Source organism: Toxotes jaculatrix, chromosome 24 (assembly GCF_017976425.1).
Source record: "Toxotes jaculatrix isolate fToxJac2 chromosome 24, fToxJac2.pri, whole genome shotgun sequence".
Classification (NCBI taxonomy): Eukaryota; Metazoa; Chordata; class Actinopteri; family Toxotidae; genus Toxotes; species Toxotes jaculatrix.
Genome location: NC_054417.1, coordinates 2,433,119 through 2,453,981, shown reverse-complemented (window position 1 = coordinate 2,453,981; position 20,863 = coordinate 2,433,119). Strand labels below are relative to the sequence as shown.

Sequence of the window (20,863 nt, the reverse complement as noted above, 5' to 3'; positions counted from 1 at the left end):
ATCAACACTAAATCATTTTTGTATTCTGAATTTATTTTTCAAGATGCATGTTCAGCCTTTTAACACCTTTTTTTTTTAATTGCATGGCTAGTGTTGTGTAACCCGGCGGATGGATCCAACAGTGGGCTTCATGCCCCCCCACTCAGAGTACCGTCTGTACTCGCCCCTCTCCAGCAGGTACTGGTGCCCCGTGTAGTTGGGGTGCTCGTAGAAGATCCAGGCTCCTTCGAACACCTTGCAGGAGTGGACATCGTGGCTGTCCCAGCGCTCGTGGAAGGCAGGCATGTTGTCTGCCACCTCCATGGACAGGCCCTCAAAGTTTGGCCTCTCCCACACCTTCAGCCTCCATGAATTCCCCACCTGGAGGACAGAATCAAAGGACACTGAACGGCTGCTGCAAATAAAGGCAAATTTGGTGCAACAGAAAATATACAATTGCTAGAAAATGGGCTAAAACACTGGCATGGTCTGGCATTAGTAATCCTTCTTAACTCACATTCCTAATAATGCGGCAAGACCTGATGGTGTCATTGATGCCCAGCCAGTGCTGGTAGTCTGGATATTCCCCGGGGCTCAGCACGTACTGGTAGCCCATGTAGTTTGGTCTCTCGTAGATTACCCAGAAACCTCCCTCCACTCTGATGGAGTTGCAGCGGCTGAAGTATGTGTGCAGGTCGCTGGAGTCATTGTCGCATTCGTGGAATCGACCATGGAAGTCTCTGTCCTCGTAGAAGATGATCTGGAAAAGAAACAGACTTTTAAAAAAAACTATCACAGTCCAAGGCTGTGAAGCTGATTTAAAAAATCACATTCAGTGTAAAGTGTAAACTACACTAAATATGTGCAATAATGTGAAAAGTACCTTCTCCATAGTTAATATCAATAGGTTTGGTGAGTTATATAAAACATTAAAGCAGCCACCTCCAATATTCTCTTTATAAAGAACAGGAACAATAAAACTAAGCACATGGCTCGCTTTGTGTGAGCTGGTTTATTCAATCAGCGATTCAAATATTTATCCAGGCTTATCACATTGTTCTGATGCAGTCAATCCTGTTTCCCTAAACAATGCAAATGCAAAGTGCAAAGCATCCCAAAGCCAGCGGATGCAGCAGAGCGTGCTGACAAAAACAAGGGCACTGCAGGACATTTGGTTTGATATGAAACGCTTTGAGCTGAGTCAGTGGCACAGCAGGAAGGCACCAGAGACTTTACAGGAGATACTGAATCCTGATTTCAACACACTGCACAACGAATTCATTCGGTCCAATCCAAGCTGCTTTCTTGCTCTTGGAAACAGCTGTTTGACAAAGCAAATATTAGCTCAAAGTCTCACTCCCCTCCATAACAGAGATGGTGTTATTCTCCATGAAGACTGGCTTCATCTGCTGATGAAGGCTGTGAGACGCAGCTGAAAGCTCTGGAAGAAGAGAGTCTGTTTTCTGATCAGGGTTAAAACAAAGTTGACTTTGTCATTTCTCTTTATCACAAATGAGATTTTGGACAGTGGATGAAGTGACTGGTTAGAGAGTTTTATTGTTAGTGAGCAAAGCCAACAGTAAACTGCATGTCCATCAGAAATGATTATCTAGACATGTACTGCTGATATTCAAGGTCCACAGAGCATGAAATGTTTCTGGTGTCCCCCTGACCTCTCCTCCAGTGTCACCATCACAACAGCGTTTCCACCTGCGTCACTTTATTTTTATTTTTTATGACAGCAAATATTTATGAAAATACAAGCAATGTCAAAAATTAAAAGGCATCGTCTCCTGTGTGGAGGATAAAATGACCCCAAAATGGAATTTATTATTCCTTTTCTTAAAATAATCAGCCTTCATTTCCACACACAAGAACAATGTCCCAGGTGGCTGCAGGGGTATTGGCCACAGCACACATTTTAATTTCAGTAAACGTTATTACGCAAACCCCAGAGTCTCTGATTCACGCTTTCTCTCTGGTTATGTAAATCACTGAAATCTGCTTTAACAGTGTTTATTTGGAATAAAAACCTGGGGCCAAACTTACTTTGTAAGATGCTTAATGAGACGGAACAATTGAATGTGTTATCTCCAGTTATCAAGAGTTTCATTGTCACACTTCAGGCCTCATTTTACCTTCTCTTTCACTGTAATTTTTTAAATCATAATTATTTTACATTTATATTAATGGTCCCTTAATTGCAAAGCAGTGGTGTAGCATGGGAAATATTTAGAGAAAAACCATAAGAACACAGTTAGAGTTTGCTTCTCATTTATTGATTGTGTCGTGTCAGTGTACGCATCTGAAAAGGTCTTGAATCACTTTCTGGTCAAAGCTAAATCCGAGGCAGAGTTAAAACTCTGTGATCCTCCGGAAGGAGCCGACACCAGGAGAGGTCGCCCCCCAGTCGTTGTGCTGCCGGTACTCGCCTCGCTCTAGGAGGTACTGGTGCCCCCTGTAGTTGGGGAGGTCGTATAGGACCCAGGCACCATCAATCACCATACAGGAGTAAGCCTCACGCAACTTGTAGGTATCATACACCGAAGGACAGTCGTCGGAGCACTCCACCATCTGCCCTCCGAAGTCTGGCCTCTCGTACAGTCTCAGCTTCCATGCACTGCCATAAACCTAGAAGAAGAAAAAAAGTGTTTCCTGAAACTGATTTTTTAAATTTAGTGCTGATATAATTCCTGAGATTTGGTGCCTGCATAAATCTTTTTTCAGTACCCAGCTTTGTGAAAACCCTTTTTCTACAAATCAAAGTCTACCTTCACTCAGCGTATATTTGGAGTTGTGTTTCTGGCTCCACATCTGGCTCCTTAACTCGTAAATGTGTTGCAATGCTCACTAGTTAGTCTTGACATCCTTTTGAGTTTGTATATGTCCCTTTAACAAGTTCTTGGCTTACCTATTAGCAGAACCTGCAAATTGCTGCCAAATATTCTTGCTATTGTCTGCCTGTTTGTTCTGTTGGCTTCACAGTGTTCACAAAGCTGGGCCCTGTGCTCCTGTGCATTCCTGTCCTTCTGGTCACCGCTCAATTTTCTGACACTTCTCTATAATTATACAGTAACTTAGAACATGCTGCTGTATCTGACACGAATCCCTGAAGAAACCCAAATGAGGACTCTCACATTCTTTATGACACGGCAGGATTTGACGCTGTCGCTGAAGGCCATCCACTGCAGGTTGTCGGCGTACTCCCCAGGGCTGAGGATGTACTGGAAACCCTTGTAGTTGGGCTTCTCATAGATCACCCACACACCGCTCTCCACCCGGATGGAGTTGCAGCGGTTGAAGTACGTGTGCAGGTCGGCACAGTCGCTGCTGCAGTTGTAGCAGCGGCCCTGGAATTTCTTCTCCTCAAAGAATGTGATCTGTGGAAAAGGTAAGAAACGTGAGCATTTTATGAAACTGCACAAATTAAAGAGAAAAAATGTCTTTAAAAGTATTCAGGTGGTAATAGCTTCTATCTTACCTTCCCCATTTGGATGCACTGTAGACCTCATTCTTTGCTGCAGCCCCATCAAAGTATTTATCGATAAACAAAATGTGCAGAGTGTGGCAAGTCTTTGATACCCAAATGAGGTAGATTTACATATCAGCAAAATGGCTTGGTGCTGTTTGATTTGCCTTTGTTCCAGTCTGATGATGACTCTGTATCAAACACATGCTGGAACAGTGAAGGCAGAGGGTCAGTGTCAGACAGTGATGGAAAGAAACTGGGGTTGGCAAAAAATATACACATCTTATGGTTTCATTTACGCAGTTTTAATTGTTCGCATCTTCTGGAATCTGGCATCACTCCCTGCTGAGTTAAATGAGATTTTCTTTATGGATTTACTGCCCAAAAAGAAGGGACACATGACAAATTAGACTAGAAATAGGACAAATAAAGTGAAAACAGTTCAGTGAAAACCAAAAGCTTATTTATTAGTTTCAGGGACGGAATGATGCAGATGACCAGGTGAACAAATTCACAGAAGATCGACCGGGTCACATATGGGCAAAACTCTATAATTATCCAATATACGTCATTTTTGTTTAGTTACTATGTTGATAAAGATCAGTTAAAGGAAGCAGGTCATGTTTTGGTGTTCTTAGGTACTATACTTAGTTCATACTTTGAACTGAAACACCTAAACAGTGTTAACAAACATGGATTTTCCATCAACTTCCTTGGGTAAGTTTGTATGTAATCCCCCAAATATCTGAGCTTTAATATGCAAACGAGTTTGGAAGCAAAGATACTATGCAATGCAATGAATTCTGATGCCATCAGAGAGTCGAACATCAAGATCAGTTTTGTCCACAAGTGACAATTCTAGAATAAAGTTGTATATAATGAAGATTTTTTAATGGAGAATTAGTCTTTGGATGAGATAAACTTGTTCTTAAAGATGTTTAAATCATATCATCATAAGTAAACAAAGCTCACTGAATAATAATAATAATAAAAAAAACATTTTATCCCCTGACTTCTGTTTCTTTTTTCAGGTTTGGGATCAGTTTGAAACATTTTCTCCATCCACTGCCATTAATGCACACACTTGCCTGGTGGTTTGCCTGTTTCAGCCCTTTACAAACCCTGTGCACTTCAGTTTTCTGTGATTCATCCAGGCCAGTGGTTTCAGTTTAGTTCACCATGATGTGAAAATCAACTTGGTTTAAGTCACTGAGTTGCAATTAGTGACTATTTTGAAAACTTGTTGGTGTGTTCAAGTGCTTGTGGGAAACTCGTTTGAGTCAGCTGTTGAACATTTACAGAACTGTGCTGTTCACTTATTGTTTCTCCTGTGGCCGTGATTTTTTCATACCTCACTCTCAAAGCCTGAATGTCAAAGCTTCCCTAAACACACCAGCAAGGAAAAGCAAGCTTTTCAAAACAGTTCCCGTTGACAACTGCATAACAAACAAACAAACACAAAAAAGTGTTCACTCACAGGTAACTGCTATCTGAAACTGCAAGTCATGAATGGCTGCACAGGTTCAAGCAGTAACAGTCACGATTTGCTTTTGAAAAGTTATTTTGCACCAAAATGACATGCAGACATGAGATTCACTGGATTTTTAGCCTTGCTTTATTTTTTCACATAGTACATTTAGACTTTGAATTAGCAAGAGTCCATGATGCGTCTGATGGAGCTGAACCTCGTCACGTTGCTCATCCCCATCTCTCTGAGGTTCCTGTACTCTCCTGGCCTGAGGTACAGCATCCTGCCTCTGTAGCTGGGCTGCTCGAACATCAGCCAGTGGCCGTCCATCACGTTGCAGGACTGGCAGTCAGACATGTGGAAACGATCCATCATGTTGTCGCAGTCGTCCATCAGCTCATGCATCTGGCCTCCAAAGTTCTCTCTCTCATAGATCCTCATTCGGAAAGGTCCCCTGTGCTGTGGGTGAAGTAACATCAGGGAAATGACTGTGGATGTCTGAACTGAACTGAAAATGAAAAGTCAACTCTGTCTTTACAGCTTTAATTTCACAAATGGGTAAAGATGCTTTTGCAGGGAAGCTAAGAATATCCCAGCGTGGCTATCCTGACATCAGTAAGCACAGAAAGAAAACTGGACTCACCAATGTTCTAAATTAATCTAAAAACTATCACAGACTAGTCAGGTTGATATTCACAGGTTTCACGTTTTGTAAGATTTGCACCAAAGTCTGAACAGAACCACTGTATCACTGGAATCTGGAGGCACTAGCTTTTCCAGGAGCTTTTAGCAGAATCTTATGGCCTTCTTCAATGAATGGAACCTGCTCAGGTTGTGTTCGTGTCACTGAAGTTCAGTGCTTAGTGATGAAACATGAGCGGGTTCCATTTGCTGAAAAAGGATGTGAGATCCGGTTGAAAGTTCTGGGAAATGCTGAGTATTTGTACAGCAGATATGCATCTCCAAGGTCAAGATTAAATGCTTAATGTTTATTTGCCTTTTGCATTTGTTAAGCTTAGAAATGCTGTTTTAAATTAATGCAGTGCAAACAAAATTTACTGCAAGGTTAGAGCATTTCTCCAGCTGATTTTTTTAAGCTCATCCATGCATCTATGACGGGGTAAAGAAATCGCTCTCTTGCCATTTGTGGGGTCACTCCTCCACCTACCATAGGGATCATGCGACAGGATCTAATGCAGTCGCTCATACTCGTTCCCATCAGGCGCTGGTTGTCCGGGTACTCGCCCCTCCTCGCCAGCATCTGATGGCCCATGAAGTTGGGCTTCTCATAGACCATGAAGAGGCCACTCTCCACCCTGCAGGAGTTGCACCTGCTCAGGTAGGAGGTGAGCTCGGGGCAGTCACTGCTGGTCTCATAGGAGCGACCCTGGAAGTTCCGGTCCTCATAGAATATGATCTGCAAACAGTAACGTGAACTGTACCTCAAAGAAAAATCTCAGCAGCTCATTTGATGTTTGTCTATTCCACCACATCAAGCAGTGAATTTTCACTAAAAATCTTTTAAATGTTTTTGTGGCTCAGATTTTTTTTTTTGTTGAAAGTTTCACTTACCCTCCCCATGGTCATGATATTTGTGAGCTAATCTCAGATGTACAGCTTCAACATCGACCCTTTTCCCTTTTTATACATTGCACAGCCGTAGTATTTCCACATGGCTTGTGCTGAAACCTTTGACTCATCACTCTATATTGTGGCACAGAGCAGCACTATAGGGTGGCAGACTTCACTGTATGTCAGAATCTGCAATAGTTATTGAGGACTGAATATTGGGTTTTATGTTTGCTTCCAGCAACTTCAACTATTTAATTCATATCTGTTCTGTAAAAATCTACGTGGTGTGAATATCAGATCTGAAGATAAGACTGTTGTCACACTGACGGCATCCGACAAACTGCAGGAGACACTGCAGACTCCACAGAACAAGGACCTTTTGGCCTTCTATTATTTTGAAAATAAAAAAAACAATTAATAATAAGTCATTTGAAGAATATTTAGCTTTTTCTGTGACCTAACATGACCCTCCCTAAGCTACGTTCAATATACAATAATAACTACCGAGGTGTGATGTAAAAAATGAATGCAGGCCCACGTGAACCTCATGATGAGTCATGATGTTTCACACAAAGGTGTGCAAGGTGGTCGGCTGCTGATTGTCCATATAAAAGTGACAGTGGGTTGGCATCATTTGGAAAAACTAAAACCGTCACCATGGGCAGGGTAATATTTATCATATCTTTGCATAATGCAGAAAAATCCAGAGCTGTAAAAACAGTTTACAGATACAACATGATGCAAACTGTTGTGCAAACTCTGTTTTGTGCCACAGTAACAGAAAGTCTTTTCCATCCAAGAAATAAATCTTCCAAGAATCCCGCTGTGGGATCTTGAATCCAAACAACTGCACATTTCCTGTATGTTTTCTGTTTTGTTTTGTTCTTTGCTGCAGATTATTTTCTATGAGGAAAGGAACTTCCAGGGTCGCTCCTATGAGTGCAACAGTGACTGCTCTGACATCCACATGCACCTGAACCGCTGCAACTCCTGCAGGGTGGACAACGGGTGCTTTGTGGTGTACGACCGCCCCAACTTCATGGGCAACCAGGTCTTCTTGAGGAGAGGGGAGTACTCGGATTTCCAGCGCATGGGGAGCATGATGGGCATGATGGGTATGGCGATGATGGACACCATTCGTTCCTGTCGCATGATCCCAATGGTAAAATGTTTGTCATTTATTCACTGTCATTTATTATTTTTACACAACTTGATGTCACAGTCTGGTTTGTTGTTGATGCTCCACATTCAAATACATGCATGTTAGTTAAACTGGCTCCTCGTCCTCTAACAGCACAGGGGACAGTTCAGGATGAGGATTTACGAGAGGGAGAACTTCGGAGGCCAGATGCATGAGCTGATGGACGACTGTGAGTCTCTCCAGGATCGCTATTACATGTCTGACTGCCAGTCCTGCAACGTGATGGACGGCCACTGGCTGATGTTCGAGCAGCCCAGCTACAGAGGCCGCATGATGTACGTGAGGCCAGGAGAGTACAGGAACCTCCGGGAGATGGGGATGAGCAACATCATGAGAATCAGCTCCATCAGACGCATCATGGACATGTGCTGATTGTCCCTCATTATAAGGAACAAAGGATCAAAAATAAACCATATTTTGAAATATCTCTTTTGCTTTCTTTGTGTGGAGTAAAACTACATGCTCTACAGTCAAGCAGGGGTGTGAATAAAGTCACTGACTTATCTTACCTAGCCTGGTATGCCAGAGCGTCCACTGTAAACATCCATTACAATCCACGACATTACAGCACAAGAGTCATTTTGTGACTGTAACATATCAATCATATAAAGGATATTTGGTGTGTACCTCACCCTCGTCAAAACATAATATAAATATAATAAGTTAATATAATGTTCTGGTTCAGTCTCCAGTACTGACACTTGAAGATGGACAGCACCTCACTGGAACTGCTAGCAAATGTAACAAGAACACTGTGATGAAGTTTCAGATTTTATAGTTTTACCAGCAGTGGACAGTAAGACTGTCCTTTCAACGACAAAACCCAAAAGGGCAGACCAAGTGAGGCTGTACTGAGCCAGAGTATGTTTTACTGCTAACTCAAGAGCAGGATTGTATTATATCATCTATCAGAAGTTGCATATTTTATCTTTCATTCAAGGCATTTAATTCAACCTGGCATGTGTCTAAATGTCAATCTGTTCTATAAACAAATGTGCCCTATGATGAAACTGAGGCTGCAAGAATACAAAAGCAATGCAATAACTAGAGTTTGCTTTGTTATTGTAAAATCCACACCACTACTGTTTAATCTGAGCGACTGCAGTGCTCACGGCTTTGATGTATAATACAGCAGGGGCTGATAAGCTGACTCAGTAAATTCATACAATTGAGGGGCAGATTCTTTTCATGTCACATGATGCATAAAAGGCAGCGCGGCAGGGAGAAAAACAACAGAAATCAAATAGCTTGACCATGAGCGGAAAGGTAATGGGGAGTACAGATCTCTGCACCGGCCAGTACAGGACACAGACGCTGACACATAAACTGCCTCAAGCTCAGTAATTTTACACTGTATATATACCAAAGTACTAATTTCTGTTACTGTTAAGATAAACACAAAACTCTCTGGTACATCTAGCACCGGAGATTTTAGAATGTTGGACCCAAAGACAATCTGTGTCTTTCTCTCTAGATTGTCTTCTTCGAGGAGAAAAACTTCCAGGGCCGCTCGTATGAGTGCATCAGCGACTGCTCTGAGATCAGCTCTCACCTGAGGCGGTGCAGCTCCTGCAGGGTGGAGAACGGGACGTTCATGGTGTATGACCAGCCCAACTTCACCGGACAGCAGTACCTCCTGACCAGGGGAGAGTATCCCGAGTATCAGAATACCATCGGCTTCAACGACTGCATTCAGTCCTGCCGCTTTGTCCCTGTGGTAAATATGAGCATGACACCGTCAACCAAGGAAGGAAAAAGGCAGACAGCGATGTACTGTGCAGGCACACGGATTAGAAATATGTTTGGTTTAATTTACCAGCATGAGATGAGAAGCATTATGTCCAGGATGTGTTTAGCCTAGCTTAGCACAGACACTGGAAGCAGAGGGAAACTGTTAGCCACGCAAACAACAACAAAAGCTCCTTCCATGTGACCCAAACCTTCACCAAATGTTTTTTTTGTCTTGTTGACCAGTACATCTAAGGGTTGTGTTCAGAGTGGAGCAGAAGATGCATTTTTATTTATACATTCCTAACCAGGACTGCTTCTGAGACTGTAGAAACTTTGAGATTAAACTTATACCGAGCTTCTCATTTCTCAGTAATCTTATAGCTGCTTCCTATTTAGAAAGACCTTTAGCTATTTTTGGTTCCAGTGTGTTAACATCACAGCACCGACACGACTCATCAGATTCATACATGTATTTAATCCTATTTGTTGCATGTACTTTTACAGCACAAGGGGCCTTTTAAGATGAGGATCTACGAGAGAACAAACTTTGAAGGCCAGATGCATGAACTGACTAATGACTGTGACTCCATCCGGGATCATTATCACATGTCTGACATGCAGTCCTGCAACGTCACGGACGGGTACTGGCTGATGTACGAGCAGGCAAACTACGAGGGCAGGATGCTCTACCTGAAGCCAGGAGAGTACAGGAACCTCAGAGAGATGAGCGGCGACGACATGAGGTTCAATTCCATCAAACGTATCACAGAATCTTAACTGTAAGTTTGTTGTTGTCAAAGTGAGAGGCAAAAGGAAAAAGCCTTGTTTTTATCCTGAAGCTGTGATTTGTTCACTGTTTGTATGTAGTTCCAGTTGTACTGTGGAATCCAGCCACAATGAATTTACCTCTTTTACTGTGTGACACGCACAATAAAATAATTTGCAGCATATCTGTGTGAACTACTTCCGAACACAATGTCAGCAAACTGTTTTATCCAATAAGTGGCATTTAGTTTCATCAACAGATAAACATATAGTTGGCTCCAGACATCTGAAAACACATGAAATACTACTAATACTACTACTTCCTGAAACTTGGCTTAAGTACAAAAAAACAAAAAAAATACAATAATAAAATAACGTAATAAAACTAAGCAGATGCCTACATTTGCCAATATTTCCTATATTTTTGTTAAAGCGACTAAAAATGCTGTTGCTCATATTAGCAGAACTTTACACTCACTGTTGCAGTTACAGTGAAAAGTAATGAAAACTGAGCGCTCCTCATTATAATGACCTTCACAACAACAACTCCTCCATGTCGTCTACTGTTTCCACTGTACTGAAAACCAGCGCTAACACTTAACTCCACTTCTAACATTAACTGCAGTAACATCCAGTCACAGATGTTAGATCACTGAGGTGTGAGACCCTTTAGCCATAATTATTGAAAATGGCAATATACCAAGTATATAGACAAAACCAATTATATAAAAATGAATATCAATTAAATTAAGATTGACATTTTAACTTCTTTTTGTATCGTACATCTTTGAGAGATGTTTTTTTTTCTCCAGATGTAATATTTTAACTGGCTTCTTCATCCGTTTATACAATATGTACAGAATTCACATAATTCTTAAATGTTAAAACCGTCGAGACAGAATCGCACTAAGACTTCAATTAAATATCTCCATACAAGTGTTTTTAGCACTGTTCACACTCGGTGCTGTCTCTGCTCTCAGATGAGCAGCTCCACAGTATAAAAACTGTCACGTGCAGGCTGCACTGAAATAACATTCTGGAGCTTAGTCCATACAGAATATCACAGCATGGGAGACTGAAGCCAAACAAAACCAAAACTGAAAGAACTAGAAGCTATGCAAAACACTCTGTTGCTGACTTGAGAAAAATAATGGTCTGTGAATCGCAAATCTTATAAAAGGTGCAGCTGCGTGCAGAGGAAAGGCAGAGCGTGTGTTCCCTTCACAGGATTTCAGAGCGGCTGAATATTCAGACGAATGTTTGCCTTTTTCAGTGTTCGAGGTAAAATGTTCAATTTCAATCACGTGAAAACGTTGATCTTTAAAGTGATAAAGAAACAGGACACAAATCAGGCCTGTATCCTGACTGTATTCTGACCATATGACAGAATCATTACAGCCCTGGCCATGTATGTGCCAAGTATGTACAGTACCACAATCATCTGCATTATGAAGGATTTCACATGTTGTACAAGAAAACCAAAGAAACATGTTAATGGGAGAGGGAGAAGTTTGAGTTTCTTTCTTGTAATGTCCAAAGTCAAACTCAGAAGTATTAAATACATAAGTTCATTACAGTCCACTGCATCTGATAAGGTAACTGATAGACAAGTTCAGATATTTATTGATGTTATTCTGTATTTAAAGGTTTTTTTTTGTAGATTGATCATAGTGAACCAGAGCAAATTCAAAGTGTAACAGCTGCTGAAAAGAAAATAGCTGATCTGCTTTGTTAAAAAAGCCAGAAAAAGCTGACGAGCCCGGTCATTGTTCCGAATCACAATGACATAGGTCATCCATGGGTTATAAAGGCAGCGTGGAGCCCACGGCTGCTGCTACAGTGCGACCAAGGTTAGCCGACACAATGGGTAAGGTAAGGCTGCTTGTTTTGCTCTGTGTCTTTTGTGCTTCTGCATACCTGCGTGGATTATTCAACCGACACCGCTGAACTGGAAGCAGTTTTTTTTTCAGGTGGTACAGTATGCATGTTTTCCTTAATTTGAGCTGACAATTTGAAAAATCCCTTGATCAATGTGCTTCCAGATTATCTTCTACGAGGACAGGAACTTTCAGGGTCGCTCCTATGAGTGCAGCAGCGAATGCTCTGACCTGCATTCCCACTTCAGCCGCTGCAACTCCATCAGAGTGGACAGCGGTGACTGGATGGTCTATGAGAGACCCAACTACATGGGCTACCAGTACTTCCTGAGGAAGGGGGACTATCCAGACTACCAGCGCTGGATGGGATTCAATGACTGTGTGCGATCCTGCCGCATGATCCCTATGGTAAGCCTCAGTTTCCTTTGATACTTTTCACTGAACTAGAAACAACAACAACAACAAAAACACCTCATCTTTTCTGCAGCACCAAGGCTCTCACAAAATGATGATCTATGAGCGCCCGGAGTTCGGAGGCCAGATGATGGAGCTGACCGATGACTGCCCCTCCCTGTACGAACGCTTCCATTTCAACGACATCTACTCATGTAACGTGATGGACGGCTACTGGATCTTCTACGAACATCCCCACTACAGGGGACGCCAGTACCTGATGCGCCCAGGTGAATACAGGAGGTTTAATGAGTGGGGAAGCATGAGTCCCAGGGTGGGATCCATCAGACGTATCACTATCTGAGAAAGCTGATGTCTGCACACTGTTTATGTGAAGTTCAGTCAATAAATCTATTCAATAGTCAATGCTCTGTCAACTACTTCTGTTCTGAGAGATCAAACAATGTGGTTAAATGACTTGGAACTCAAGGGAAAACACAAACACATACATTGTGGACGCCATCTTTATGTCTTTTAGATACAGAGACGCGCACGCACACACACACACGCACAGTTTAAGCCCAGGATGTTTATTGAGAGCAGTGAGAGGGAGAAGGTTCAGAACACGTCTAGTTGAACTCAGTGATTCGCCTGAGCGAGCCAATCCTTGAACTGGCACCGCCCCAGTCACTGTATCTGCGGTATTCGCCGGGTCTCAGGTAGTAGGTTCTCCCCCTGTAGTTGGGCTGGTCGTACAGCAGCCAGTGGCCGTCGACCACATTGCATGAGTTAATGTCAGACATACGGAGACGGTCCTGGACGTTGGGGCAATCGTCACTCACCTCCTGCATTTGGCCGCCCATATCTGGACGCTCGTATAATCTTATTCTGTAGGAACCACGATGCTGCAGGAAGAACAGAATGCATGAGTCAGACAGTGCTAATACCACAGTTATATCAAGAATAGTTTGCAAGAGTAGTCTTAACCAGAGGTTCTTCCTCAACTGGGTGTTTATTACTCTTCTTATTTCTTCTGTTTTACTCCCTAAATTTTCCATTTACTTTGAACTTGAGAGTTACAGGTTTTCTTTCCTTAATAATTTTATCCACACCAGCAGAACGAGGCTTACCACGGGAATCATGCGACAGGAGCGGATGCAGTCGTTAATGCCAATCATGCGCTGGTTGTCAGAGTACTCCCCCCTGCGGAGGAAGTACTGGTGGCCCATGTAGTGGGGTCTCTCATACACCACGAAGCAGCCGCTCTCCACGCGAATGGAGTTGCAGCGGTTGAAGTATGGGTGCAGGTCGGCACAGTCGCTCACACACTCATGGTGCCGACCCTGGAAATTCCTGTCCTCGTAGAATATGATCTGCAAATATTTATCAAAGCATTGATTAATTATTAATTGCCACCATGTCGAAAACTTCTCAAACTGTATTTTCGGTAGCAACACATAATAAGCTTACCTTTCCCATTGTTAAATTAGTGGGGGCCAGACTGACGCTCAACAGTCGCTCTCTGTGCCGCTGTCCTTTTATATAAAGTTGCTGTGTGATGGCACAGCATAAAGTATTGTCATCCAAATAGGTTTTATAACACAAATCTGGTTATGTATAGCGACGCGCCAAAGTGTGATGATGAGTTTTTGTTGTCGGGTTTTCACACGTTCATCACTATTGATCAAAACACCGCAGTGGGCCTGTAAGCCCGGGGTCACCGCTCACAGTATCAGCAAAACAACAGGCGTTATTTGTGTCCTTTTCAATCAATTCCTAATTCTATACGCCAGCGCCGTGATGTCTTTACCCCTAACACAATCCCATATATGCAAATATATATGCAATGAGTATTCTGAATGTACACAAAGACTTTAGTGGCTACAAATGATTACAGTAATTACAGCACAGATGATTTAAAACAGACTCCATGTTTCCTCATGGAGGTCACAGTAATTTATACCTATGCATATTTTCTACAATGAACCTATAAAAATAATGTGTCGAACTCTCAGGATGCACAGTGAATGTTAACACGCTATTTAGAACTAACTTTGCAATTTGATGATGAACAGGCTTTACATTACACCTGCTTTACCGTAGCATTTAGCACCGAGTGCCCAAGTGCAGACGCAAAGAGATGATAGCATGGAGTCTCGTCAGGATAAGCTGCCTTCGAAATCATTTCTTTTCAAAATAGTTAACATGTATTTTTATATGTTGTACCACAGCAAACAGAGCTGAAGCTACTTTAATTACTCTTGACTGTGTGGCCCTGTGAAAATTCTATAATATACCCTGCGCCTCATTAACCTAGAGATGATGGTCACTTCTCCTACAATACTTGCGAGGTGGACAAGGTTTTCAGGGGCCCCAGAATCTGCTGAAGACATGACAAAAAAACTGAGGGATATTTTTTTTCATTTGTCATATCTGAAAACTGTCTGAAAACATTTTATTTAGCCTTTGAGGAACCTGTGTTTGATGTACCAGAGGCCTTTAGAATAATGTGAAAGGCTACTGCCAAATATTCTTAACACTGAGCTCTGCTGTAAAATAGGATTTGGAAACTTAAACTTCTTAAAATATGAAAAGTGACTCTAAACAGTATGAAGCTCATCATGCACAGACAGCTGACACAGAGACACACTGCTGTTTTATAAACCTCAATCCAAGGTCATGAGATTCTGTCTTTTGTCATTCTAATGAGCAGGCATTCGCCGCTTTTGCCCCCGTGCCAAGGTCTTGATCCCATTCATACAGATAAAAAACCCTGATTCATCAGTGCCCATGGCCTGGTACAGTATTGCCCCCCCTCTATTCTTGTTATACATCGGATGTCCACACGCTAAATATATTTTACTGTTTCAGATGCTTCAGATCATTTCGATTAAGGTAACACTTCAGCCTATAGGCAAATATGTCTGCAGCACAAGATGGTAAAAGGTGGCGAAACAAAGGCGACCTTATAACACCACCGTCAGTGCTAGCAGCGCTGCTCATCAGTGTTTAAGGGGAACGCCACAGATTTTTCTCTTTGTCCAGTCCAGGAAAATAAACCTTCTATGCTTCCAGGCAGCCTCTGGTTTCCAATCACCAACATAAAGTCAGTCAATCACTAACAGAGAATTGCTGCATATAAATGCAAAACACAGCCACTACACCAAGGGAAACATTTATTTCCATTCAAGAACTGGAAACACGCTGAACTAAAAATACACTAAAACAAGTGACAGATGGTTAGATGATGCTGTATAACAGTTAAGTAAGTACTGCACATATTTATCTCCTCAACAGAGTGTAAAATATGTTTTTTGGGTTATACAATAAACCTTCTGCTTCCAACAGCAGAAAAAAACAGAGATGAACAATAATGTCATACAAGCAGACTGAAATTTTCAGTTGTATCGCTGCAGGTGTTAAAAGACTTTCAGGTATTATTACTTTACTAATAATAAAACTACTGAGCACAACGGACAAAGAAATCAAGCTGTCGCCAAGTCCTTAACGCCGCAGTGACAAATTTGCGTATTTGAAATCTGATGTACGTTGAGTAATAAAAAATAAGTAATAATAAAATAAGTTGCTTGAAAACTATTTTGGCCAGATTCCAAAAGGCTTAATCTCTTTTTATACCATCAAAAAAACCCATATATTTCTACATATATTTCCAAATATAATGAATAATTTTGATTCCTGAAATACAAAACTGCTAACATACAACTAGCAATCGGCCTGCTGTATATAAAACATGCTAAATACTCATTTTGCTGTTGGGTCTGTACCGTTTCAAAAATACATCTGCCTACTGCTGGTTCTAAATTATTATTAAATCAATCAGAGCTGGTTTCAGCAGACAGGTATGCTACAGACAAATTTCTTCCCATCATCACACTGGAAAATGCTATAAAATAATGTTTGAAAGCGCTGCCCTGAAATGAACTGGCTGAGCACCAATCAGACAGTGGATCAGAGCATCCTGAGATGTCCCACCAATGATAACGCCAAGCAGAGGCTGAATTCAGCCATGACAGGCTGAATATGTGACACTGTGGTCATCTGCATCACAGATCATTAAATCTGAACATGAAAAGTTTGTTCTACTTCAATAAGTTCTTGTTTTATCACAAAAAAATGTCTGATTTACTGAAAAACTTGTGTTATCGCTTTTTGTATTAAGTGCAACCACTGTATGTAGGTGAAGTACAGTTTGCAAAATTACCCCTTGTTAAGTAACTTAAATCATCCAACTGTATTGAACTATAAGTACAGATCTGAGATCTGCCGGTCTAATGAGGCCGGCCGAGAGCTTACCTTGATTCTGGAGAGTTGGTGGGAATAAGCACAAGGAAGCTATGAAATCATGTCACGAGACATGCTGCATTATGTCGTAAGGCACAGGCTAAACATTCAAAAGATTACATATATATATATATATGTGTATGTGTTAAATCCAGGGAGAAGGAGAGTGACGTGACATGAGAGGCTGTGGTGCTCTGAGTGGGATTTGTCCCTTGAGAAGATATCTGTGGGTTTAGCCTACATGGGAGGTTGGGCGGCGTGAAGCATGGAGGCGTCTGGTGGCTCTGGCGCTTCAGGCAGGTAGTGACAGTCCTTGTGGTGGAGGTGACCGTGGTACTTTGGCCTGCAATGGTTCTGGGAGTGTGGAAACATCAGATTCTGTTGACAAGAAAAAAAATTCACTCAGCATTTCTCCAAACTACACCATACAGAAAATAATAATAATATCACTAATGTGATGATCACAAAATCAAGTTTCGCACTACTTGACTGTAAAAAGGCCTTTTACCTTTCCTGGGTTGTGCTGCAGAGCCACTGAAGGATACACTGGGTAAAAATGCTGCACCGTGGGATCTACGAACTGCAGAAGAATGAGAACGGGCCAAATTCAGATCTAGTTCAGAACAAGTTTTCCACATACTCATCAAACCAGCAGAATCACCACAAAACACTTGCACACTGTGCACTAAAACACATCCGAAACATCTGAACAGGATCTAAGTTTTTAAAACACTTGTTCACTCAACAAACCCTCTAACTTCCAACCAACTAAAACTGAAAAAGCTTTAACAAATATGTTTTCATAGCTGTACTCATGTTTTGATGTATCATGGTGATGTACCTCTACTGTGGTTTCCTCCATGACAGGCAGAGGAGATGGGACAGAGCCTCCTTCAGTGGGCTGGTACAGATATTTTGGCTGCTGGGAGTACACGACTGGACTGGAGGGCAGCGGCAACTGGACAAGACGTTGACGACAGGTTAAAAACACGCCAGATTCTCCTTAACTAAAATAAAAGGTATAGTTTTGCCTACCTGGGCAACAGGGCATTGATACTGATTTGGGACACACTGAGGAGGCAGAAAAAAGCAGACTGTTAAATTAAGTCCGAACTCCTGCTGCACTTTACTTTAGCAGTGACATGGTGAGAAATGAATGGATTACTAAAGGGCTGAGCTGACCTGGTAGTGGTGGTAGGGTGGTTGCTGGTAGACAGGCTGATGAAGCTGAGGGAGCATCCCAGGAGGAGCAGGCTGCAAGAGAAGGAGCTTACTTTCATCTTAAAATTAAAGCAATAAATGCTAAATTTAGTGAAAACAGAGTATCATGATATATTCAAAGGATGTGCATGTTTTTAAATGGCCAGTCGTTTAAAACAGCTTTGTAAATCAAGTGTGACGTGGGTGTGATATCAGTGAGAACTGACAGGCCAGTGCTGGGCAGGAGGGCTCACGCTGGGGCAGTGGAAGTAGGTCACTCCGTTGTGGTCGGTATAGGGATAGTCTGTGGATGTGGTCAGATAGAAGGTCCCACAGGACATCGGCACAGGCATAGCAGGGCCAGGGCTGGCCACATGGACCGTTTTAACTGGGAAAAGAAGGAAACCACACAACATAATCAAATCTATGTCCTTTACTATGCATTTCAAAAGAATATGTCAGCTTGTGGGTCAGTAACTGGAGAGAGGCCAGTACTTGGTGACCTTTAGAAACAAACTTCCATTAATGTGAATTTAGTTTTCACTACAGCTGCTGTGCTGAGGTAAAAAAGTGCCACTGTGTGATCAGGGAGCTGGCTAGAATAATTCAGATAATTCAGCCATTTGCCAAAGGTCCTTCAGTATAACACTGCTGACTTACTTTGTCCTGAAACTTGCTGCTTGCGGACAGCCTGGCCGATGCTGAGCTTCTTGTCTTTGAAACAGATTCCATTAGCCTTTAAGTATTTTGGGAAACAGAACTCACATTAGATGATAAAATTCTGGTAGATAAACTACAAAATTACATGCACTGTAAGTTTAGTGGTGTGTTTTACTTACATCATGAAGTATTTTCAGTGCATCTTCTTGGGTCTCAAATGTAACAAACCCGTACCTGTCCAAAGAGGCAGAATCAAGATAAACTATGTTGTAAGTAGTTAACAGTAAATCTGTGAATAACGCTTATTGTCAAAGGATAGAAAACCATATGTAAGGAGTATTTCAATCAGCTCACCCTTTGGACAGTCCTGAACGATCTATCACAATCTTCACCTCTTTCACTGCACCATGCTGAGAGAAGAAATGTCGCAGGTCGCTCTCATTAACCTTCATAAACACACACACACACACACACAAAAAGACATTTTCGACCGTGTTATCATCCAAAAAGCTGCAGTGGTCGCTGATTTACCAAAACATGATTGGTCAAAAAGCTATTTCTTGAGAAATAATGGTTACATACAGTTACTGCTGACTAACAGTGATTTACGTTCACTCTCAGGCCACGCTGTCATCCTGACCTCAGCTTACTGACATGCCTTGCTGCTCTCTAGTGTCTACGCTTCTATAGCAAGACAAACAAGCCCATACATACACTCTGCCAGTGCAAATTCACAGCTCTCACCTTGCTGTCAATCCCCCCGACAAAAATCCGATTGGGGATAACAGTGCCGAGGTGGGTGATGTGATGGGTCAGGCAGTCAGCATGGTTTTCTGGGGGTAGAACATGAAAGGTGGAGGAGCTGCTGCCTTCCTGGGACAGACGGCTGGATGTCAACTTGAAATATAGAGAGTAAAAAAATAAACTAAATTTAATGTTAATATATACTGTCAAACAGTGAATTTCACACTGATGGTCAATAAAGTCTCACTGAAAGTAAAATAAAACATAAAATTTCAGTGGTTGATTCAATTTATTGATAGTATCTGTCAGATAAATGTAATTTGGTGCAATAAAATATAAAATATTTCGTCCTCAAATGTAGCGCAGTAAAAGTATGAAGTTAGGAAAAAACGGAAAAATACAAGAAAAAGTACTTAAGTAAACGCTCTCCGTGACTTTTCGCACAGCTTTAAGTTATTTATTTTAATTAGCATAACATTGTTTTGCTAGCTAGCTAGCTAAACGGTTAGCTAGCAAGGCGGTTGGGGCAGTTCACTCACCCGGTATTGGTTTTCCACTTCCATTGCCACATTCACCGGGGCAAAGCTACGGGTAAAAGTCTTCCTCTGAAGATGTAGGCAGGTTACAATCTCAGCTTAATCATGGTTAATCGTTTATTAAGATGTCGGTGTTAGTTTAAGTCCTCCAACACAGAAAAGTTTTCCCCAGTGATATTTGCTCTCGCGCCCCCTGGATTAATTCGTGACCTCATCATTACGCACCTTACGTCCCTGCACGTTTCGGCCCTGAAGCCCTCGCCAATTTTATTTTATTTTATTTTATTTTATTTTTAATTAACTTATTTTATTTTTAACCTGATATCTAGCGCCGAGCTGTACCTTCAATTGCATTTTAATTATCTCACAGGCGTCTTCTTTCTGCCCGGAACAACAACACGCTGTCCTGGGGTGAAACTTTATTTTTTTATTTTATTTTTTTAAATTATGAAACATATAAATAGTTAAATAGAAATCAGCTGTGTAGTTAATAAGGCAATGAAACATGAAAACGTCCAAGAGGGGTGTATACCTTCTGTAAGCACTGTATAAGAAGATAGAAATCTTAGAAATGCGTACCAGCCATGTTTTCAGCATACTGGAAAAAGAAAAGAAAAATAGACGTGTGTTTCCTTTCAGCTTAAATTGTGGAAAACAGAATTTAAATTCAAATGCAAGTCTGTCGTGTAAATACAACGGTATTCCAAGCCAAATGTGTGCAGTATTCCAAACTGTCCACACGGGGGAGCCATTTCTCTGCGAATAAACATGCCACACAGGCATGTACATCACATCCAAACTGACGATGAAAATAAAACCTTGGAAGTTCTCACAAATTGAAAAGCTTGTTTTTGTAATTTCCTAATTTTTTACACTTGATGCATAATGCTTTTTTTTTTTTCAATAAAGTCATATTGTCATTTCTGTCCCCATTTTGTTCAGAAATGACAAACGTGACACGTCTTA

General features: G+C 41.6%; 8 protein-coding genes across 12 annotated transcripts; 3 read left to right on the top strand and 5 right to left on the bottom strand.

Annotated features, from left to right (window-relative positions):
- Nucleotides 1-87: 87 nt before the first annotated feature.
- Nucleotides 88-1,672, bottom strand: LOC121178228 (gamma-crystallin S-1-like). The gene is made up of 3 exons (XM_041032791.1): nt 1,653-1,672; nt 497-755; nt 88-360 (listed from the first exon to the last, which is right to left on the bottom strand). Exons 1-3 carry the CDS (start codon nt 1,670-1,672, stop codon nt 88-90), a joined length of 552 nt encoding a protein of 183 aa, XP_040888725.1.
- Nucleotides 1,673-2,334: 662 nt separating this feature from the next.
- On the bottom strand, nt 2,335-3,469 carry LOC121177947 (gamma-crystallin M2-like). The gene is made up of 3 exons (XM_041032394.1): nt 3,461-3,469; nt 3,117-3,359; nt 2,335-2,610 (listed from the first exon to the last, which is right to left on the bottom strand). The coding sequence occupies exons 1-3, from the start codon at nt 3,467-3,469 to the stop codon at nt 2,335-2,337; spliced, it is 528 nt and encodes a 175-aa protein (XP_040888328.1).
- Nucleotides 3,470-5,096: 1,627 nt separating this feature from the next.
- LOC121177945 (gamma-crystallin M3-like) lies at nt 5,097-6,503 on the bottom strand. The gene is made up of 3 exons (XM_041032392.1): nt 6,489-6,503; nt 6,085-6,333; nt 5,097-5,375 (listed from the first exon to the last, which is right to left on the bottom strand). The coding sequence occupies exons 1-3, from the start codon at nt 6,501-6,503 to the stop codon at nt 5,097-5,099; spliced, it is 543 nt and encodes a 180-aa protein (XP_040888326.1).
- A 642-nt stretch (nt 6,504-7,145) lies between these two features.
- Nucleotides 7,146-8,061, top strand: LOC121177942 (gamma-crystallin M3-like). Its single transcript, XM_041032387.1, has 3 exons — nt 7,146-7,154; nt 7,384-7,650; nt 7,783-8,061. Exons 1-3 carry the CDS (start codon nt 7,146-7,148, stop codon nt 8,059-8,061), a joined length of 555 nt encoding a protein of 184 aa, XP_040888321.1.
- Nucleotides 8,062-8,943: 882 nt separating this feature from the next.
- LOC121177948 (gamma-crystallin M3-like) lies at nt 8,944-10,197 on the top strand. The gene is made up of 3 exons (XM_041032395.1): nt 8,944-8,955; nt 9,164-9,406; nt 9,925-10,197. The coding sequence occupies exons 1-3, from the start codon at nt 8,944-8,946 to the stop codon at nt 10,195-10,197; spliced, it is 528 nt and encodes a 175-aa protein (XP_040888329.1).
- Nucleotides 10,198-11,714: 1,517 nt separating this feature from the next.
- LOC121177943 (gamma-crystallin M2-like) lies at nt 11,715-12,819 on the top strand. 4 transcript variants are annotated; one of them, XM_041032391.1, is made up of 3 exons: nt 11,715-11,723; nt 12,228-12,470; nt 12,550-12,819. In XM_041032391.1, exons 1-3 carry the CDS (start codon nt 11,715-11,717, stop codon nt 12,817-12,819), a joined length of 522 nt encoding a protein of 173 aa, XP_040888325.1. The 4 variants fall into 4 exon arrangements, with proteins under 4 accessions (XP_040888325.1, XP_040888324.1, XP_040888323.1 ...); XM_041032390.1 differs by lacking the exon at nt 11,715-11,723 and adding an exon at nt 12,049-12,057; XM_041032389.1 differs by lacking the exon at nt 11,715-11,723 and adding an exon at nt 12,049-12,057 and having other exon boundaries at nt 12,228-12,480; nt 12,557-12,819.
- A 265-nt stretch (nt 12,820-13,084) lies between these two features.
- LOC121177950 (gamma-crystallin S-1-like) lies at nt 13,085-13,952 on the bottom strand. Of its 2 annotated transcripts, none has more exons than XM_041032398.1 (3): nt 13,926-13,952; nt 13,586-13,828; nt 13,085-13,360 (listed from the first exon to the last, which is right to left on the bottom strand). In XM_041032398.1, the coding sequence occupies exons 1-3, from the start codon at nt 13,932-13,934 to the stop codon at nt 13,085-13,087; spliced, it is 528 nt and encodes a 175-aa protein (XP_040888332.1). In that variant the 5' UTR covers nt 13,935-13,952. The 2 variants fall into 2 exon arrangements, with proteins under 2 accessions (XP_040888332.1, XP_040888331.1); XM_041032397.1 differs by having other exon boundaries at nt 13,589-13,828; nt 13,926-13,934.
- Nucleotides 13,953-16,994: 3,042 nt separating this feature from the next.
- On the bottom strand, nt 16,995-19,924 carry LOC121178227 (protein boule-like). The gene is made up of 11 exons (XM_041032790.1): nt 19,901-19,924; nt 19,362-19,514; nt 18,972-19,063; nt 18,797-18,851; nt 18,618-18,693; nt 18,185-18,345; nt 17,940-18,011; nt 17,793-17,828; nt 17,599-17,715; nt 17,266-17,337; nt 16,995-17,135 (listed from the first exon to the last, which is right to left on the bottom strand). The coding sequence occupies exons 1-11, from the start codon at nt 19,922-19,924 to the stop codon at nt 16,995-16,997; spliced, it is 999 nt and encodes a 332-aa protein (XP_040888724.1).
- Between the last annotated feature and the right edge of the window lie 939 nt (nt 19,925-20,863).

What these genes read in the sequence shown, in the direction of transcription:
- LOC121178228 (XM_041032791.1), bottom strand. Translation starts at nt 1,672, where the DNA reads ATGGTGACACTGGAGGAGAG. An exon ending in ATGGTGACACTGGAGGAGAG is followed by an intron (nt 756 to 1,652) that starts GTCAGGGGGACA and finishes TTTTTTTAAAAG; the next exon opens with TCTGTTTCTTTTCCAGATCA. An exon ending in CTTGCCGCATTATTAGGAAT is followed by an intron (nt 361 to 496) that starts GTGAGTTAAGAA and finishes TCTGTCCTCCAG; the next exon opens with GTGGGGAATTCATGGAGGCT.
- LOC121177947 (XM_041032394.1), bottom strand. An exon ending in CCTGCCGTGTCATAAAGAAT is followed by an intron (nt 2,611 to 3,116) that starts GTGAGAGTCCTC and finishes TTCTTCTTCTAG; the next exon opens with GTTTATGGCAGTGCATGGAA.
- LOC121177945 (XM_041032392.1), bottom strand. An exon ending in CCTGTCGCATGATCCCTATG is followed by an intron (nt 5,376 to 6,084) that starts GTAGGTGGAGGA and finishes CTTCACCCACAG; the next exon opens with CACAGGGGACCTTTCCGAAT.
- LOC121177942 (XM_041032387.1), top strand. An exon ending in CCTGTCGCATGATCCCAATG is followed by an intron (nt 7,651 to 7,782) that starts GTAAAATGTTTG and finishes GTCCTCTAACAG; the next exon opens with CACAGGGGACAGTTCAGGAT.
- LOC121177948 (XM_041032395.1), top strand. An exon ending in CCTGCCGCTTTGTCCCTGTG is followed by an intron (nt 9,407 to 9,924) that starts GTAAATATGAGC and finishes GTACTTTTACAG; the next exon opens with CACAAGGGGCCTTTTAAGAT.
- LOC121177943 (XM_041032389.1), top strand. An exon ending in GATCCCTATGGTAAGCCTCA is followed by an intron (nt 12,481 to 12,556) that starts GTTTCCTTTGAT and finishes TGCAGCACCAAG; the next exon opens with GCTCTCACAAAATGATGATC.
- LOC121177950 (XM_041032398.1), bottom strand. An exon ending in CCTGTCGCATGATTCCCGTG is followed by an intron (nt 13,361 to 13,585) that starts GTAAGCCTCGTT and finishes TTCTTCCTGCAG; the next exon opens with CATCGTGGTTCCTACAGAAT.
- LOC121178227 (XM_041032790.1), bottom strand. Translation starts at nt 19,924, where the DNA reads ATGGAAGTGGAAAACCAATACCGG. An exon ending in AAGTGGAAAACCAATACCGG is followed by an intron (nt 19,515 to 19,900) that starts GTGAGTGAACTG and finishes CTATATTTCAAG; the next exon opens with TTGACATCCAGCCGTCTGTC. An exon ending in TCGGGGGGATTGACAGCAAG is followed by an intron (nt 19,064 to 19,361) that starts GTGAGAGCTGTG and finishes GTGTTTATGAAG; the next exon opens with GTTAATGAGAGCGACCTGCG.